The 19990-nt window shown below is 44.4% G+C and overlaps 1 protein-coding gene across 1 annotated transcript; it reads left to right on the top strand.

Moving 5' to 3' along the window:
• Positions 1-3908: 3908 nt before the first annotated feature.
• On the top strand, positions 3909-10280 carry LOC136638908 (melatonin receptor type 1A-like). Its single transcript, XM_066612935.1, has 3 exons — positions 3909-4075; positions 4436-4620; positions 9502-10280. Exons 1-3 carry the CDS (start codon positions 3909-3911, stop codon positions 10278-10280), a joined length of 1131 nt encoding a protein of 376 aa, XP_066469032.1.
• The last annotated feature ends 9710 nt before the right edge of the window (positions 10281-19990 follow it).

Genomic DNA, 19990 nt, shown 5'->3' with positions numbered 1-19990 from the left:
CCATTAACTCTACTAGGACTTACTTCTGAGTAGACATGCATAGGATTGACTGAAAGATAATTGCTTCTGCTCATTTTGCTGCTGCTGTTTACACCTGTGTCACCCTGAGGGCATCACTCCTGCCTCAGGAGTTTGCATTGTGCTTTTTAAATGTGTGGTGTTGTGAGCCATAGTCTGGCATATGTGGCAGAAAGGTGGGGTACACACATTCATGGATACCAAGAGCACCCACAGTGGCCTGTGCTCCAGCTTGCAAAAGGGCTTCCTCAGGAAGTCACTGAGGGGGGAGGAAAGGGGCTGGACGGTACCAGCCAAGGCCATGTCAGGCGAGATGTGCGCCATGGGCTGCGAGGGGCACCTCTGCAGAGAAGGATATCGTGCAAGCAAATCACTTCCAGGCAGGTGATGCCTCGCACCCTGTGGCACTGCAAATGTGCCTAGGAGGGCGGGCTGCCTCTGGGAGGAAGAGAACAGAGGCGGCTGTGGCTTCCCCCATCCCTGCCTGGTGGCTGAGTGGGGGGAAACACTCACTCCTTCGGAGCCTGCCTCTTTTCTCGGAATTCCCGCCCAGCCTCTTCCAGCCACCTGCTCCCTGGAGTGCAAGAAACTTGGTTGCTTCCTGAGGGGGGGAGGCCGTGTGATTACTTGAGGTCTCAGCAGGTGAAACGAAAGGGAGGGAATGAGGCCAGCACAAAGGGGCTGCTTCTCCTCCCAGGTGCCTCAGGGTCCAACTCTGTCCAACTTTCCAGCACAGTTGCAGCTGCAATGCAGCCCCGAGGTCAAAGAACAAATGTCCCCATACTTGAGGCAGCCTCTGTGACTGCCTCTCCCCCCCCCCCCACAGGTTGCAGTGCATGCCATTGGCATGGCTGCACCAGCACTGGAAAATTGGATAGGGTTGGACCCTCAGTCTCCCAGAAAGACACTTTTGCATCCGTCCACCCACCACAGAAGAACCAATCTTCACTCCTCCAAAATCAAGGAATCTCGACATTTTCTCATCTAGTTCTGTTTTTTTCAAAGTTTGTCCTCCGCCGTGCCACTTCACGTGGTCCACCTCTTTGAAGGACCACTGGCATGCTGGTTGGGAGGTCAGATGTGATGCGATAAACACCAGTAAGAGGCTCAGGTTGGACAGGACGGCTTTCTTGAGTGCAGAAAGGCATGCTTCGGAGCCTCCTGCCACTGTCTGTAGGATTGTGTTCTTGGTCTCATTGCCTGGTTTTGCTGCCCACAAGGACCACCAGACACCACTTCAAGTACTGCTGGCTGACAAACACTGATCTAGTTCGCTTCGGTAAGAGGAAAAGGAAATGATCTATAGCAGTGTTTCTCAAACTGTGGGTCGGGACCCACTAGGTGCTACCATGGTATGTGACTGCATCTAGGGAAATGTTACAGACCTGTACTTTTAACAAGCTACTATATATATTCTTTTAACAATGGTAGTACATGGGACTTACTCCTGGGTAAGTGTGGCTAAGCCTAGGATTGTTAAAAATTTTCATGCTTGATGATGTCACTTCAGGTCATGACATCACTTCCAGTGGGTTCCGCCAGATTCTCATTCTAAAAAGTGGGTCCCAGTGCTAAATGCATGAGAACCACTCATCTGTAGGCTTTTATCATAATTCTCTGCAGCTAGGACAAAAGGCAGTGGTTCTTCATTGCCTCCTGTTCAGACGTCCCAAATTGTATTGCTACTTTACAGGTTTCTGTAAAAGAGTCGGCCATCCACGGCTACAGGTGCACCACCACTGCATTCATCATCACACAAGCAGACTTTGCTCTTTCTTGTGAGGGGAGGTGATGAGCACAGCTGGCCCAAGATCTTCTGGTGCCTGAGGTGGTAAAGAGCTAAAGCATGTGGTCTGCTATTGCAAGAGCTAAAGCATGTGGTCTTTGCATTGAGCTACAGCACTTTCCAGGATTTCTATTATTTATTTATATTATTTAAAGAATTTATAGCCCCTTAGCCCACCTTTCCTTCACACTCAAGAGCACTCAAGGCAGCTTACAAAATAAAACACCAATGCAATTATATCTAAAACAATACTAAAACTTCAACATAAAACCAATTAAAAGAATAAAATAGCACAGACTCCAAGGGATCACATCAAATTCTACTCACCCTAAAGAATTCTACTCACCCTACCTAGCAGAAAAATATGGAGTGGATCAGAATGACCACTCCCTAACAGACCCTGGTAGTGTGAAATGGAATGTGGATGATGTTGGCTGAAAGAAAGAAACATGGCCCACTCCCCTTCTACTAACATGATGTCAAGCTGCCAAATGGGAATGCTAGGTCATTCCTATGTCCCACATGTTTCTGGAACACAGCGCCCATCAGCTCCATCATTTCTCATCCTCAAATTTCCTAGTTACAGGACTGCTTCCCATGGCAAATTGGGAATGCTCCTTTACTACCAAAAGAATTGTGATGGAGAAGGAAATAGAGCCCAAATCTAATTCCTTCTCCCCCACATGTGCCCACAACTGTTGTCCCCTCAACCAAGGATGAGCTGTGACTTGGATGACTCAGACTAGAGTTGCAAAAACACGTGTTTTTGGTACAAACTCAGGTCACGTGTGTCGAAAACTTGTGCACTGACTTGGGATTCAGGGGTTTTACCCTAAAAATGAAAAGTTTTAAATGGACAAGACAAGGCTTGCTTTTGTGCATGCTTGCAACTCTGTTTTGTGTGTGTGCTTGCTTGCTTCATATTTTTTTTCTGCTGCTTCTGCAACTCAACTTGTTTCTGGAAAAGCCTTGGACTCAAGTCAAATGGCTCAAAAACCGACTCTGGACAAGCTGTGATGGCCACCCATTATATCTTGTGGGAGACATGAGTCAAGGGTTGGAGACTTCAGACTCTACTTGAGTCTCAGCACTGTGGCTCCAGAACATCTCTGCCCTCAACATTGGAAGTTAGAAAATGAAGAATCGGCACATGGGACTCAAAGGCTGTCCCTTCACAAGTGAAAATAGAAGTATCTGTCATGTGCAGGAAATACTCCTTGCAAATATGAGTTTGATGAATATTCCAAATTTGGTGTGTTTTTTGGTTTGTTTGTTTTTTAAATAATGAAGCTGCAATTATGGGCATAAACATTCCTACTTACAGCCCCCCAACCCTGCAATTATGGAAATTTTGCAATTATGCAAATTTGACAGATTTACTGTGGCCTGAATGTTTGTGGACTACAGTCCACCTTCATTATGCCAGATGCAAGGGAGGGCACCCAGATGAGGTCTCTTGTTATCTGGTATGCTCCCTGGGAGATACAAGAAGCTGGACTAGATGGGCCTATGGCCTGATCCAGTGGGGCTGTTCTTATGTTCTTATTAGGAGCCAGCGATGAAAAACTGGTAACTAATTATGCTTTGATGTCATCATAAATCAACTGCTGACAGAAATCCCTACAAGGTAGCCAATCTGTAGACTTGTGGGGGGGGGGAGCACAAAATGAGCAGTCATTTCAACCACTGAATGAGCGTGATGCGAACAGTCACAGGATCGAGGCCGGCAGGCACCAGATTCCTTCTCCCTGCGAGCTCTTGGCCATCGTGCCTCCTTCGGGCCATAAGGAGTTAATGGTAGCCCTGCTGGAGCGACGGGGCTCTATAAAGGCACCCAGAAAGTGCTGCACTTGAGCATCTCGGAGAGCGGAGCCTTTGGGGCCGGGACGGGCGCATCGGCAGCAGGGGAGCTGTCCAGGGTGCAGAGCAGAGGGACTCCCACGGCAAGGCGGACGCTCCCCTGCCAACTTTCTCCTGCCTGCAGCCCCAGAAGAAGCCCTCTCTCGATGGGCAACTTCAGTGCTCCGCCCCGAGGAGCCACCTCCTGCCTGTGGCCAGGGGCAGGCGGGGCCAGGCGGACGGAGAAGGGGGCAGTGCCCGCAGCATGAATGGAGCGCGCCTGCCGCCGCCGCCCGCCCGGGTCCTGCCGGCTGCGGAGGGCGGCCACGCCGGCCAGCCCAGCGGGAAAGCAGCGGCGGGGGCTGAGCGCGCCACCCTGCCCGGAGGCGGCGGAGGGGCGCGGGAGCAGAGCGATGACCCAGGCTTCCCAGCGTAGGTAGCAGAGAGTTCGCGCATCGCCCTCGCCTGCTCGGAAGGAGCCTGGAGGACCCCCTTCTCGCCCCCCCGGACCTCCGCGGGAGGGACCCGGGCCACGTGCGAGTCCCGCAGCGCCTCTCAGGAAACTTGGGCAAGGGGGCTGTAAAACTTCACCCCGGGGTGCGCTTTGGTGGAGGGGGCATCAGGTGTTGGCCGCTGCTCGGGGTGCTTCCCAAAGACGTGGGGGAAAGTTGGGCTCCCACCCCTGGCAGTGCAGGGCTCCCCAGCTGGGACGTGGCCTCGATGGTCCTGAAGTGACTTGCTTTTTCCGGGCTGGGGCGGAGGGTGCCTGTGAAGGAAGATCCGATGAGTAAGAATGGAAGAGGAAAGCGTGTTCCAGAACAGCACCTCTGCTGGCTTGAAGAAGGAAGGGAGTCTCTATCCTGCCTGGGTGGCGACCCTCCTTGCCCTCATCCTCATCTTCACCATTGCCGTGGATGTCTTGGGCAACCTCCTGGTGATACTGTCTGTCTACAAGAACAAGAAGCTGAGGAAAGCAGGTAATAGGACCAGCTGGGCAAGGCCTTGCATTGGGCCCCTCAAGGTGACCCCACCACTCCCTGATGACATATTCTGCACTGGTAAGGAGGTACGGGCTTGGTTTGGCCAGGTGGCGCCTTGGCAAATGCAGCCCCAGACTAGGACATTTGCCTTTGGCTTTCCAGAGCAGGCTTTCTGCCTCACTAACTTTGCATCTACCACCACCAATTGGGTTCTGTGGTTTGCATGCCCTTTCCCAGAGGGTTCTACTGGCCATACCCTCTTTTGAAAATGCCCGATATAGCAGAACCAGCCTTGGTTCCTTGAGTTCATACACTTCCATTATCACCACCAACACACGTTCAATGCAAAGCACAGTCTGAGAGGCTGTTGAGAGTCTTGTAGGGTTAGTGAGAACAGAACACTGGGGTGAAGGAATGACTTGATTTCTTGCTGTGTACACTTCAAGTATGGTGGTAGGCCACTAATTAGGAACTATCTTTAGAGGCTATGCCAATAGCTCTTTTAATAGCATCACTATAGGAGGGTGGACCAAGATGTTCTCCGGTCAAGTATCTTGGACAAATAGAGCTTATGCTCTAGTGCTGAGGGCCAAACCAAACATGGTGCTGGATATCTGCCATTAGGTCTCCTGCTAGTTTTGTTTTGCTGATTAGTATGCTGAACCCTGGTTTTTAGAAAGTGGGCCACAATACACTGGCAGTACTTTCAGAACAAAAATGACAAGTGGTCCATATAAAAATGAGTGTGGTTCTCTTGTGCTTCCATCCATTGTGCCTTTGTGAGAATTTTTCCAAATATCTGGTCTTACAACATTAAACCAGGAGAGACACTGCACATATGTACACTGTTATTCTTTTTCTACTCTGTTCCAGTAGTATCTTCTCTATAAGGTGTGAAGTGTGTTTGAAAACACAGTGAAACATCTCTGGGCATATTGAGCAATATGTGCCACGTTTTCAAACCCAGAAATGCTCTTCAGATGTAACCGAAAAGACCCACAATGGAAAATATAGGTATCTTTCTATAATATTGTTTCTATGATGAATAGTGAACATTGATTTGCTCAGTTCTACAGTGTCTAACTCAAGATGCTTCCTGAATGCAGTCCTGCTTTCTGAGAAACAGGATCTTGAAAGATATCTCGGGTTGTCCTCCAAATGGACCCTGAAATGCAGAGGTTGGGAATGAGCTGCTTTCAGGATGGGAATAAGCAGAGTTTCTGGGCACAGCACAAAGTTGTCTATAGGTGAATAAAACACACCATGAAGAAATGAAGGGCTGGTTTGGCTGATATGTCACTAGCAACTGGGGGGGTGTGCCATGCCCTGTGAGTATACACATCCTGCCCCTCCTCATGTATCAAGGAGCTTTTGCTTCAACAAGTGGGCCTGTAGACTACCACTCCACCTGCAACTTTCATAATTATCAACCATGATTAGCCAACTGCTCCCAGTGCAAGGTCAGGCAGGAGGGACCAGCTGGCAAAACATCAACTGGCTGGCCCAGTGGTAGACCAACTATAAGGGGCTGATTCCTCATAACTACGCTGCAGCTTCTTCTAATCTAGATTTCTTTGAATACTTGTTGCACTGACCAATCTGTATAAATACAAAACACTTGACAAAATGGGCCACTGGGCTGAGCATTTGACTGGAAGTGACCAGCAGTCCTCCTTGTGTTTGCCCAAGCCTGACACTGAACAATAATCACACAAGCACCCTTCTGCTCAAGCACGCTGAAGAGTTGTTCAGTTCACCACATGGCACCTTCAAGCAGGACACTCAATGGAAGATTTTCAGCCAGAGGATATGGCCAACTGTGGGATGTTGTTTTGCATTCTCTGCTTATTTTTTGGCCAGGGTGTTAGGAGCAAACTGCTTTTCAGTCTGTTGGAACTGGCTATAAACAGCCTCTTCAGATAGCAGCTGCAGCGTATTTGGGGGATGAACAGGAAGGGTTCTCTTGCTACTGGTTTTGTCTGTCTGTTGACACTATATCAGTGTTGACGCTGGAGCTGCTTCAAATGCAAATAGCAAAGAATAGAAACTTTACAAGAGTGCTTTGTAGTCAAGGGATGAAGCAAAACACACTAAACCACAAGCTGTGGAATTACTAAGGAGATACATAGCTGGAAAAGTCAGTCCATTCTGTCACTAACAGGCTCTTCATGGATTTTTATGAAGAATGGCATTTGGGTTCAGTTCATTCAGAACTCATAAAACCCCTCTTTTTAATGGATCTTAAAAGTCAGGCAGAAAGGAGTGATTAATTGTGTTTAGGTGGCCATGACTACTTTTTGGAGATGGTGAGTACTAATACAGTATTGCCTTTGCTCTGAATGATAGGCCTGCAGTGTAAAATCAGGCCCTTTAAAAATCTCATATATTGCAATGGAGATAAAGTTATGAACTACCTGAATTTGCAAAGCATACCAGGACAAGTAAATTGTAGAATTTGAGAAGTAGAACTTCCAGGCTCATTCCTCCAGCTGAGTACACAGTGGATTATTTCTATAATCAAAGCTCAGAGAAGTTCAGTGTGCAGAGAGAGAGAGAGAGAGAGATCTGTCTTTTGGGTTCTAGTTCTCATTCTGCCATGGAGTTTCTCGAGTAGCCACAAAATAAAATTAGCAGACACAGGCTGCAATCCTAACTACACTTTCCTGAGAGTAAGCCCCATTGAACAAAATAGGACTTACTTCTGAGTAGACCTGGTTAGGATTGTGCCCATAGAATAAGTGGCACATCTTTTATAGATCTCTGACTTGTTAAAGAACAGGAAGGAAATAAGAAAAAAATGAGCATTTTTTTCACAGTGGTGGGAAGAAAGAGGTGGATCCTCCAAGGATCAGTATTAGTACTGGTGCTTTGTAATTTGTTCATAAATAATCTGGAGATGGGGTGAACAGCAAGGTGGCAAAGTGTAGAGAAGACACTAAACTATTGTGGTAAAAACCCAAGCAGATTGTGAAGAGCCAATCCAAATCAGGAGAATGGGCAACCAAATGGCAAATGCAGTTCACTGTTGAAAAGAGTAGAGTGATGCACATTTATTTCTGCCTTCAGGCAGAAAGAATGCATTAGGCTGTAATCCTAACCACACTTTCCTGAGAGTAAGCCCCATTGAACAAAATAGGACTTACTTCTGAGTAGACTTGGTTAGGCTTATGCCCTTAGTCACCTCCATTGGAATTCTGATAGGGCTTTTAAATTATTTTTTTTAAAAATGAGGGGTTCCTAATGAAACATAAACATAAAAACAGATCCACAACTATGGTACCCCTGACCACATTCCTCTTTTCCTTTGTATCTGCCCGCTTTTTTATACGGGCATAAGGCCCTTGTGCTAAAACCTTTAGGAAATAACTGTTTTTTTGTAGCCCAGATTAAAGAGGATATGATGCCATACAATGAAACTTAGCTCCATATGCTTGGAGTTTGTGTACAGTTTCCAACAATAAGGGGTTTGGGGACATTAAAACTATATCATGTTTCTTTTGCTAATAGCCACTGATGCATGACTCTTGAATATTTGCAATGGTAATTTTAAAAATAAAGGTATTAGTTTTAAAAACATACCAGAGCAGTAATCCAACACTAGCACCCCCCTGTCAACGCAGCCATGCCACTAGAGAGCACGCATTTGTTCCTTTGTCGGGGGGGGGGCCTTGCTGGCCCACTGGGTCGGACAAGCACTAACAAACAGGTACAAAGCATTTTTGAGGACTGCAGATGCCATTGGATAAGTCTTGAACGCAATGGGGGGGATTTGTAAACCACAGATAACTGAAACCACAGAAACCAAGTCCACAGATATGGGGGAACATGACTGTATCAACTGTGATAGACAGTTCTATGACAGACTTGCAATATTCTCCTTTGCTCCCCTTGCCTGGAGTTGGCACAGGCACTTCAGTTTGTGTTCTTTATAGAGGCAGAGCGAGAGATGAAATGGAACTAGTACTGGGTTGAATCAGATCTTGTCATTCCAGTGGGTCCAAAATATCAACATGCTTTTCTTTGAAAAAAAAAGTCTTTGTTGTTCGCAAGCAACATCACTCTGAGATTTCCATTAGATGATGGTGAGTCATCTTGTAGGAAATAGCAATGCTCAAGAGCTGTCTCATATCTATTGTCCCTTCAATAAAAATTCATTCCTGACAAGTAAGAGCCCAAGTGGCAATCTTCAGAGTTGTATCTTGACAGATAGAATTCCTTTCCTACCTCATATGCCCTTAATATTTAACACCAGGCCACCATTGGCTGGTCCCAAATGGAAGATACATGGCCCGTAGGCCCAGAGTTGCTCATAATTCCACTTCCAAATGCAAGAGAGAGACTTCTCCTGTGTGGGGCTGGCATATGTGTAACCCCACTTTGCCTGTGACAGTCAATGGATGGGGTACAATTTATGAATAAATCTAATACAAGCAACCAGTCTAAAATATTTTAGGGTTTTTTTTTTCATGCACGCGCTCTCTCTCATATTTTAGGCAACATACAAGTCAAATTTAGAAAAAAAAAACTTTTACATTGGAATTGTAAGAAATAGTTCTAATTAAACAACAAATACATATTATGTAATTAATCTATTTAATTTGAAGATTTAATATTTACACGGGTCTTTTCCAAAATGGACTCTTATTCCTCAGTTAATTATAAGTCTGAACTGAGAAATTCCATAATAGATCCCATCTTCTCCTGAGGATAATAATAGATCCCATAATAGATTCCATCTTCTCCTAATGAAAACATAAGTTAAGATAGTTATACAGGCACCCCACATTTATTTGGGGTGAGGGGTCTAAGTGCTTGTTATAACAATGTCAACCTTTCAAGTGCCTTTAATCAGGTTTTGTTGTTGTTTTTTAATTCTAGGGAATGCCTTTGTTGTCAGCCTGGCTGTTGCAGACTTACTGGTAGCTTTGTATCCTTACCCACTGGCCCTGATAGCCATTTTCCATAACGAGTGGGTGATGGGCCATCTCCAGTGCCAGGTCAGCGGCTTCCTGATGGGCCTGAGCGTCATTAGCTCCATCTTCAACATTACCGGTATTGCCGTTAACCGCTACTGCTACATCTGCCATAGCCTGAAGTATGACAGACTCTTCTCCCTCAACAACACACTCTGTTACATCGGACTAGTTTGGGCTCTTACCTTGATGGCGATCACACCAAACCTTTTCGTGGGCTCCCTAAAGTATGACCCACGAGTGTATTCTTGTACTTTTGCCCAGTCTGTGAGTTCCCTTTACACAATTGTGGTGGTGGTGGTCCATTTCTTCTTGCCTATCACCATTGTCAGTTACTGTTATCTGAGAATCTGGGTAGCAGTGATCCAGGTGCGGCGGCGAGTCAAGCCAGACATCCGACCCAGAATAAAGCCCCATGACTTCCGGAACTTCCTCACCATGTTTTTGGTCTTTGTACTCTTTGCTCTCTGTTGGGCGCCACTGAACTTCATTGGCTTTGTGGTGGCAGTAAAGCCAACATTGGATTCTTCTATCCCAGAATGGCTCTTCACAGCCAGCTACTTTATGGCATACTTTAACAGCTGCTTGAATGCTGTGATTTATGGAGCCCTGAATCACAATTTTAGAAAGGAATACAAGAGAATTATACTAACACTGTGCCAGGTTGCTTGTAGAATGGACTAAATGACTCTGCTGAAGCCCAATGGTTGGATTTAGTTGTGTACAATTGGACCACGTTTACAAGCTTTTATCACCCATGAGAAATAAAAGTTCCCTCAAAAGGTTGTGAGCTTGCCACAGCTGGTCCTGTCTAAATACAATTAGGTTTAATAGTGGGACCTTAATGCAAAACTAGCACAGCAAATACCAGTTTATCAGTAGTCACAGGGGTAATTGATAGAACTGAATCAAGGGCAACTAATGTATTTTATGAATTGGGTGAAGTGTTCTCAAAATCCGTTCTGTTCTGAGCTTTGTTTCCAAAGACCCGCTGAACTTGAGACTACTTGGGAGCAGCTATCCAATATCCACAAAAGGGTTTAATTGGATAAGGTGCAGGGACCATTTGTAATGTTAAGGGCAGGGCTAACTGTTTTCTCTGTGAAGCCTTGCGCCTAAAGGTCCTAATGCAGAGAGTGCAACCTACATGGAAAAGCAGGTTTCGGTACTGATTCAGGGTGGTGGGTGCACAAGAGCTGGCTTAATGGGGAAATGTAGCTTGCATCAGCCAACCCACTACTGCACATAAGAACATAAGAAGAGCCCCGCTGGATGAGGCCAAAGACCCATCTAGTCCAGCTTCCTGTATCTCACAGTGGCCCACCAAATGCCCCAAGGAGCACAGAAGACAACAGACACAACCTGCGACCCGGTGCCCTCCCCTGCATCTGGCAATCAGAGGTAGCCCGCCTCTAAAATCAAGAGTTTGCACATACCTACTATGACTTGTATCCCGTAATGAATGTTTCCTCCAGAAATTTGTCCTAAGCACAGATGTGCATTGCCATTTGAAAGTTTGGGTTTAGGACCTACTTATAGCAACATTCACTCAACCTTGTGCTTCTCCTGTGGAGGATGGATTAACTATAGTTATTTGGGTCAGAATGAAAAAATTCAGACATCTCAGAAAATGTACTCAAATGTCCACTTGAATACATATCTTCTGTTGGCTTTTATGGATGGGGGGGCGGTTTGGTTGGTTGCTTGTTTTTGAGTCCATGAATTCAAAAGTGGTGCAAACTAGGAAAAAGCAATACAGGGCCAAAACCTATGAAAGACACATAGGACGTCTTCTTCAGTCTGTATTTCAGGTATTACCCCTGGGGGCTGGGGATAAGAATAGGTCCTCAGTTTGGCTGTAATTGTCGTAAGAGGTGACTAAACAGCCACCGGGTAGATGGGACTCATGAGCCTGGGAAGGCAGCTCATCTGAGAGAAGGAAAACTCTGATCCCAAACCTCCACTGCCTTGTGGCTACATCCAGTTATGGAAAAGGCTTCAGGAGACAACCTCAAGGCTAAATCTGGAGCCAGAGTCCCTGAGGCAGTTCATGGCTGAACACAGTCACGTTCTGGCAACTCCTGCGATGCCGCTGGAACCAACCGTATTGGCCTCTGCCTTTCCATTGGACCATTTCAGTGATGTGGAAGGGGGGATTTGCTGCATGGGTAACAGCTTATCCTCCATACCTACTTTACCCAGGCTTTGCGCACTGGAGAGGGCGCTCTGTTCCAGAACCACCATTCAGAGCGTGACACCATAGTCTTCTGAGACTGAAGGATGCCAACAACAATTTCAGGTATCTACTTGTCCCATCGCAGAGGTGGACTGTGCCAAGCAAAAGCAGAATGGGTTGGTAGGAAGGTCATGGCCCATCAAGACACTGTATAGGCTGGTGGTAAAAGCCTACCACCCTTCAGGTCAAACTTTCAGGTTACCCACAATACAGGTTCAAATGTTACTTCCAATACTGAGAAGATATGACTAAGGTAGTCATCTTCAGGATGTGAAATGTTTTTTTGAGAGAATTCAGATACCAAACAAACTCTAAAGTATAAATTGCAATGAGTCACTGGACTTGCACACATATTTCTGGAATAATAAAAGAGAATGTCAAAGAGGCAGAACCAAGATGCCATGTGATGGCTTCAGCAGCCAATCATGTAAGCAATAAGATCTTGTACTGTTCCATGTAAGCACTTGCATGGTATATCTACAGTATAACATGAACCTGAATGCATTAAAGAAAATAATGAGTGTTCTATAGAACAGGTTGGGAGATATATGGGATGGTGGTGATGATAGTGGGGTGTTGCTTGGACTCAGCTCTTGCCAATGGCATATAAAGTTCAGTCTGTTCATATAAATGAACATGTATACAGCCTGATCTAGAGGTCTTTGTGCCCTCAAGGTTGTTTAATACTTGCAGCTGTTTCTACTTACTCTCCTGGAAAAGCATGTCAATCAATTGCAGAATTGGCAGACTTTCAAAGAGCAGGAGGATTTTGTGTTAACCTGCTGTACCAGTAATAAGAGCATGGTAAGAAGGGCCTAGAATGTTCACTGGTCTTGGCTGTAGCATATAAGCCCTCATGTGACGAGTATGACATAGAAAACCTCATTACCACCTCTTGAAGTAAAATGTTCTGGTATCTGGGAAGAGCCTGAGAATGAAGTCCAGATCATGTCCAGTGGTAGAACACTAGCAATGAACATGAAAGCACAGCACAATGTCGAGAGCTTCACTTCTTAATGAATAAACATGCTTAGAATTGAGTTGGTAAACTGAAATTTTAATAAGTGCTCCAGGGCTTATCTGCAGGGATGTACTCAAGGCCATGAGTCATGAGTAGAGTCCCATGTCAGTGACCCCACAATTCGACTTCTGAATCTCTAGTCAAGTCACAAGTCATTACAAGAAATGAGTCTCATGCATCTCTGGCAGCAAAAAACAACAAAACCTTAATCCATCCTCCTCCCCTTAACCCTTCCCAGCTCCCACCTCCTCGAATCACACACCCTGCTGCTGCGATCCTTCTGAATGCTGGTATCTAGACCACTCATAAGGTCTTTCAGCATGATGAGGAAGCAGCAAAAAAAAAAAAAATGTAAGCAAGAACACACACACACAAGATAGAGGCTCACAGTAGGGGCTCAAGTCATTTCAAGTCCTGACTCATTTTTAGAGTCACTGGCCCTGAGTTTTGAGTCAAGCTGGGATCAGCAACACCTATGACTCAAGTTACCATGAGTCTAGTGTCCATCCCTACTTATCTGTGTGAAGCTTTGGAATAGGAGGTACTGTGGTGAGCTCACACAGTATCCAGAACTGTTCACACACTAAAAAAAAAAAAATTCAACCCTTAGCATGCTGGTAGTATGCTTGTAGTATTAGCATGCAGCCTTTACAACAGGTTTTTCATTATCAAGGCAGAAAAGTCCCCTTCTTTTAAAAGGGGCAGTTCCAGGAAAAATGATCAGATACAAAGGAAGACAGGACACCCCTACCTTTTATTGTAGAATAAAATGAGAATTTTTTTGGCAGGTTGAATTTGTCGTGCAGGACCTCAGGCAAGGAAGAAATATGCTGGAACCTCCCCATGTTTACGTGAAACACATCCAACCAAAAACTCATCAACTGAGTTTTTCCTCACTGTTTAAATCTCTTTATTCTCACAGCCCATTTCCAAATGCCATAGCACTATCTGGGTAATAAAAATATTTTCAGTGTGAGGACATTACAGGGATTTGGCACCAGGTCTTGGAAGCTTTGGTCTGCATTGATGCAGCAAATTGCTATCTAAATATGGGAGGAAGGCAATAACAACAAAAGAGAGCTAAGCAGGAATTGCAGTCCAAGGTTACACGAATCAACATTTTTCAGAAGCACTGGTGGTTTGGGATGCCTAAACTGAAAAGTCAATCACATAAGTGGATTTCAGGGCATGAAGAAAACAAATCTTTCTGAATAGCTGGTGACCATCCTAAACAAAAGGGCTCAGTAATAAACCTGAAGTTCCCAATACTCCACTGGCCATCTTAGCATGACTACATACCTTTCCATACATTAAACACACTAAGGCTGCAGTCCTCTTCCCACTGACCTGGGAGTAAGTCTAACTGAACTCAGTAGGTGTTACTTATAAGTAGATATACATAGGATGGTGTTGAAATTTGGTCTGTAGAATTATATTTGTTCTAGCCACAATATCTCATCATGGCTGAAGAAGTGTAGTTTACTCAGTGTGTACTTGGTCTGTGGAACTCCTTGCCACAGTATGTGGTGACGGCATCTGGCCTGGATGCCTTTAAAAGGGGATTGGACAAGTTTCTGGAGGAAAAATCCATCACAGGTTACAAGCCATAATGGGTATGTGCAACCTCCTGATTTTAAACCTAAAAGGATTTCTATGTACTTGAATCGGAGGAGACGTCAATTGTTTACTGGTGCTCTCAACAGCAGTCCACACATAACCACATCCCCCCCCAATAAAAATAAATAAATTCAAGGTCACTCCAGGCATTGTGCATTTTACGTGCATATGTAATTTTTTAAAAATGTACAGCTAAAATGGTAGTACAGTATGTGAATGAGGGCCTAATCCTATCCAACTTTCCAGTGCAGATGCAGCCATTCCAAAGTGGTGTGTGCAGCATCCTGTGGTGGTGGGGCAGTCAGGGAGGCCTCCTTAATGGAAGATAATGTTTGTTCCCTTACCTCAAGGCTACATTGCACCTGTATCGGTGCTGGAAAGCTGGATAGGATTGGGTCCCAAGACAGATACCTGTTTTATTACATTTTTTAAAATACCACGCCATAGCAGTTCAGGGGGAGGGAGGGTTTCACAGCAGAATCAAAATACAAAAACAATTCCCCAAACAATTCCCCAGCATAATTTAGATGAGGGCATCATAAAATCAACAGTATTCCAGAGTCAAACAAAAGCCAGCTTCGATGAATAGCTCCCTAAACAAAACCACCTTGACCTGCCTTTAAAAAACAAACATCAAAAATGAGGATGAGAAGATCATCATACCAGTATGCTCACTAGAGAGCCATGATGCAAACAGAGGAAGTTGGCTTATAGGAAGCCAGGCCACAGGTCCATCAAGCTAGTACTGGCAACCCTACCTGGCAGTGGCTCTTCAAGGTCTGAGACAGGACATTTCCCTGGCCTACCCAGAGATGCCAGGGGCTGTCTGTGTACTATTGACTTCAGTTCCCTTTGAACACTGAGCAACAAACCTGGATTTGATTCCGTGTCACATATGGAAGAGCCCACAGTAATTATGACTGATTGCTAGTGATAAGACTCCTGCTTTCCAAGGGATATTACAATCTGAGTGCTGAGAAAATGCAAAACCTCCCAAATAGAAGCACAAGGGAAGATACTTGCATCTCCCGCAACGTATGGATGATGACCATGCATTTATTGTATTATGAACTGAAAGCCTGGGAAGACCTCAATGTGGCGCCATGTGGTTGTTCCTGGCAAAGCTTCTGAGAACAAAGGTGCCAGCGACATGCTCTCTTAAACCAAATGAAGTGCCCCAGGGGGATAGAAAACAGATTGCTCTCCAGTAACCCTGTCCAGGAGAGGCTTGTTCAGGGGCTAGAGTGAGAACAGCACATTTGTGATGCTGCTTCCTTAGGATGCCAAGATCAGCTTTTAGCCTCCCAGAGGCACAGTCATTTGCCACTCGAATCCAGCTCAGGCTTCAATTCATTTTCCGTCTTTAAAGCAAACTACCATCGTGTCTAACCTAAAACCAGTCCAAGCTTTTCTCACACTTAATGTTTAACGCACAAAACAGTACTTTGGCCTGCAGTTTCAGTGGATCCAGAGCTGTCTCATATCTTGATTACTTACACTTCATCCTGTTCTTCCTCCAAAAGGCTGAGTGGTGTTTGCAGAGGTAGCCCATCCTCAGCCCACAAAAACTGCATGAAATATGTTGAAGGTCAAAGGCCACCCAGTAAGCATTTTGACCAAGTGGCAGTTTGAGCCCCTTGCAAGGCAAATAGTGTTTTTCCACTATACTGCACTCCTATATGACACACACAGAGCTTCTCCCCCCCCCCCACATCCAGTCACCTGACAAAGTAGCCCACAGCTGGCCACATGCAAGAGGCAGGTCTCTTGTCTTCCCACAGAGGAAGATGACGAGATTAGACTTCCCAACTTCAATGAGCAAGCTAAGCAATGGGCTAGGGAGGGTTTCCAGAGACTAACTGGTTGTACTGGGAAGGATGGTGAGAGCTATTTGGTAACTCCTCAGGATTGCTATAGCAAATTGGAGAACAGCCAAAAGATTGGGGGTAGCATAGTGGCTTAAAGCTCAAGCGGCAAATCAGAACTTCTCCAGTTTGAAGTACATCTGTGCCATTAACTCTGAAGGTGGCCTTGAGCAAGTCACTCCTTTTCAGCCCCAGGCCCCCTTTTGCAATATGGGGATAATGATACAACCATCCTGTAAGGCAAGTAAGGACAACATTAAGATAATACTTTGCACATGCCAAGTGATATGCAAACGGTAAGCATCATCCACTTTAGCCAGTGCTGACACATAGAACTGGCCAAACCCTGTGAGTTAAACTGCTTTCTGACCACTCTGCTGTTTACAAAAGGACACTTGATGCATCCACTGACAGCACTTGATAACTTGTACTGAATGTGTAAACTGTTTCCTTTGAGGTTTTCCATGTGACGGCTGCCAAAATATGATATTCAATCACTGTGCTTACATTTATATTTTAATTGTGCTCACCCTCCATTCATCTCCACTGTGTCCTGAAATCTCTTTCAGTAGCTTGTGTTTGAGACTGTCCTCCTGAAGTCAGACAACTCTAGAGGGAGAGGAGGCTTTCATCTCTAGCCAAGCTACTGATCCAGGCACAAGATACAGATCTAGTTTGATCACTTCCCAAAAAAAATGCTTCCGTTTTACATGAGCACTAATGTGCCAGTCTCCCATTTGCTGTTTAATTTGCAGTCCTGACATATTCTCATTTCACAGGCTATTAGCTATTGCTGCTATGTCCTGAATTCTAAATGGGAGATCATAGATAAAAATAAGCAGGAGAGATCAATTCCAGGCTCCTGGTGGCAGCCCACTCTCCAGAGTATGTGAAGTGGTTAAGAAAATCCAAATTACAAAATAGGCACCTGCTCTTGGGCATCAGTACACAACGCAATGCACACCATCACATTGTACAGCGTTGCACTTTCTGATATTATAAGTGGCACCACTGCTAGATAGGTGATGTCACCGTTTTTAAGACAAAGTTAAAAGTCACAAAGGAACAAGTTTCTCAAACAGGGAGTTTGAGAAACACTGCTGAAGCGTTTTTCTTTTTGGTAGGCATATGTACACCTATTTTTTTTAAGAAGCCATTTTTACAAATTCTAATATTAAAGCACAATTTTTTTTTTAAAAAAGCGCCTTGTTCCTCCTACTCCCAGTGTATCATCCTCGTAGTATTCCTCCTCCACCATAGCCTTGCACCAACTATCTGCTTGGTGGCTAAGCACGCAAGAGATCCTACCTGCACCTCATTGTCATCTGCTGAATCTACTCATCAGGAAGGAGGGAGTTCAATTATGGAGAGGCTCCTTTCCTGTCATCCCCATTTTTCTTGCCTGACTATAATTCCTACTGAACCCAGCACTAGACTGCATGAAGAAACCAAGAGCAGTGTTTGTTCTGGTAATTGAACTCCGTCTTAAAGCATCAGTCAACCAAAGTTGCCTCTTGTGCGCATCTCCATGAGGTAAAGAAGACCCATGGATTCTGATGTGCGAATGGTACGACTCACACTACCTGGTATGGGGCCAAAACACCTGGCAGGTGACAAATGTGGATGAGGGGAAACTCCTTTGGCTTCATCCTGGGCATGCAACTACAGAATGACAAAATGAATTTAATAGGGACTGGCACTGATGCCAGGAGAGACATGAGAATTGCCCATTAATATAGGAAACTGCTTCATTAGAAGGTGCAGGCAGGCCCTGTATGATTGAGAAAGAGTGAAGCTAAGGCATTTAAGGGGCTAGCCTGGAAAGATCTGTAGTCTCTGATCCACAGGAAAGGTGAACAGTTCGTGCTTCCAAGTTCCAGTTGCTGATTGCCGAGTTGTTGTTCAGGAAATCAGACAGAGTGGTGAGAGATCATCATGTTCATGATTAACTGTGCTGTTCAGGTAACATTTAAATTGTGCCTCAAAATGCAACACACATCTTCAAATGCTGCTGAACTTTCAAGTAGCAGCAAATGACTCCCAGAGCCCCAACACCCATGAGATGCCATCACCACATGCCTTACAGGTGTTTGTTGGTTCCAGCCAATTCTAGATTCTGGTCACCTCAGAATCAGATCTTCAATCAAGGATCCATCTTTAGAACACATCACACACCTGATGCACCTCAGTGTCATTTGATGATCAGATTTCTTTGTTCCAACTCAATCAAGGTTAAATTGAGCTTGCAAACTGTATTTAACTAAAATTAGCAATCCATTGAAGTTAGTTTAAGACCATCTAGTCTAACTAGTCTAGGAGCCACATATAAATAACCCAAATAAATTTTAAACAGATCCTGCAGAACCCTTATAATAAAATAAAAATAGACTTTATTGAATGAAATATCCAGTAAAGTACATGATCCAGGTACAGCACCATCACACACAAAATAGTTCTTCCATTGGGTATGTGCAACAGCAGCAATATAAAAAGTGTTTGCTCGCAATATACAGATTTAGGCACAAATAAATACACATGGACCAATTCAGTATATACAACATATAGGCACACACCCCACTTTCAATTTTCAAAGCCACCTCACTGAGAAAAATCATGTTTGTGGATACAGTCTTGAATTATCCTCAGCTTTTCTGCTGTATCAGTTTTAACATGTTTCCAATACATTAAGCTTACCCCAATTTTTATTAGATTCTGCATTATTTTTTTTGAATTGACAAGATATCAAAGATCTTTAAAAGGAGCATTGTAGTGACATTTCTACATTTTCCTTTAGTGAATTCCACCCAGAGATCTAAAGCTGCAAATCCTAAATTACCTTTCAGATTATCTCCAAAGACAGGATCACTGCAGGCAATGAGACCTCAGTGTGTCAATCAGGTAAGAACTGCGCATGCACAGGACAGAATACAGTATTTTAGTTTTGGGCTCATGCTGGAAAGCCACTGCTGAAAACTAGGTCAATGATTTTCTCTATATACAGGGAATGCCCCAGTAGTATTTGGCTTTTGCATGCACCTTTTTCAAAATTGTGGTCACTGTTTTTTACAAATAAGTGAAACCATACATTAGATTTAGGATTGAAATGCTATTTTATCAATTTTGAAAGCCAGAAATAAACTAAAAATAGCCAGTCTTCATTGAGAGGGTTAATATTTGTTAGATCAGACTGTCTAACCTAGTTTTAAAAAAAACAAGCATACTGCTTAGAAAGTAGTAAAATGATCCAGTTTCATTGCTCTCCCATTTAAATTGAGCTCTGCTACTGTTGCCTATTTGCGTTCCACACCACTAGGCAATAGCTTACCCTATATGGTACCGGAAAAGGAATGAAAAATTTCATAATCCATATACTCCTGAAGACAACATTGACAAGACAACACAGATCCACTCTTACACTCCCAATGATACATGTTATATTAGCAACAGTTCTGATAGCGAAACTATATACATGGTTTTTCATTTTAAAAAATAACTGCTTTTAACAGTCATGGTAACTACCCCGGAGTCAAGTAAAACCATTATTCCCAACGAAAGGAATATACTTCACCTAGCATTCTGTGAAAACTAAAGTTTTTACAGAACACTTACAACAACAAAGACATCTTTAGACAGCTAATGGTAAGTTTCCACTTGT

Source organism: Tiliqua scincoides, chromosome 2, assembly GCF_035046505.1.
Source record: "Tiliqua scincoides isolate rTilSci1 chromosome 2, rTilSci1.hap2, whole genome shotgun sequence".
Lineage (NCBI taxonomy): Eukaryota > Metazoa > Chordata > Lepidosauria > Squamata > Scincidae > Tiliqua > Tiliqua scincoides.
The sequence above is the reverse complement of the archived record's forward strand: the minus strand, read 5'-3'. Positions and strand labels throughout refer to the sequence as shown.

Excerpts from the sequence above, each read along its gene's own strand:
- LOC136638908 (XM_066612935.1), top strand. The coding sequence starts at position 3,909 with ATGAATGGAGCGCGCCTGCCGCCGCCGCCCGCCCGGGTCCTGCCGGCT. Across the intron at positions 4,076-4,435 it reads GATGACCCAGGCTTCCCAGC|AATGGAAGAGGAAAGCGTGT; the intron begins GTAGGTAGCAGA and ends CCGATGAGTAAG. Across the intron at positions 4,621-9,501 it reads CAAGAAGCTGAGGAAAGCAG|GGAATGCCTTTGTTGTCAGC; the intron begins GTAATAGGACCA and ends TTTTAATTCTAG.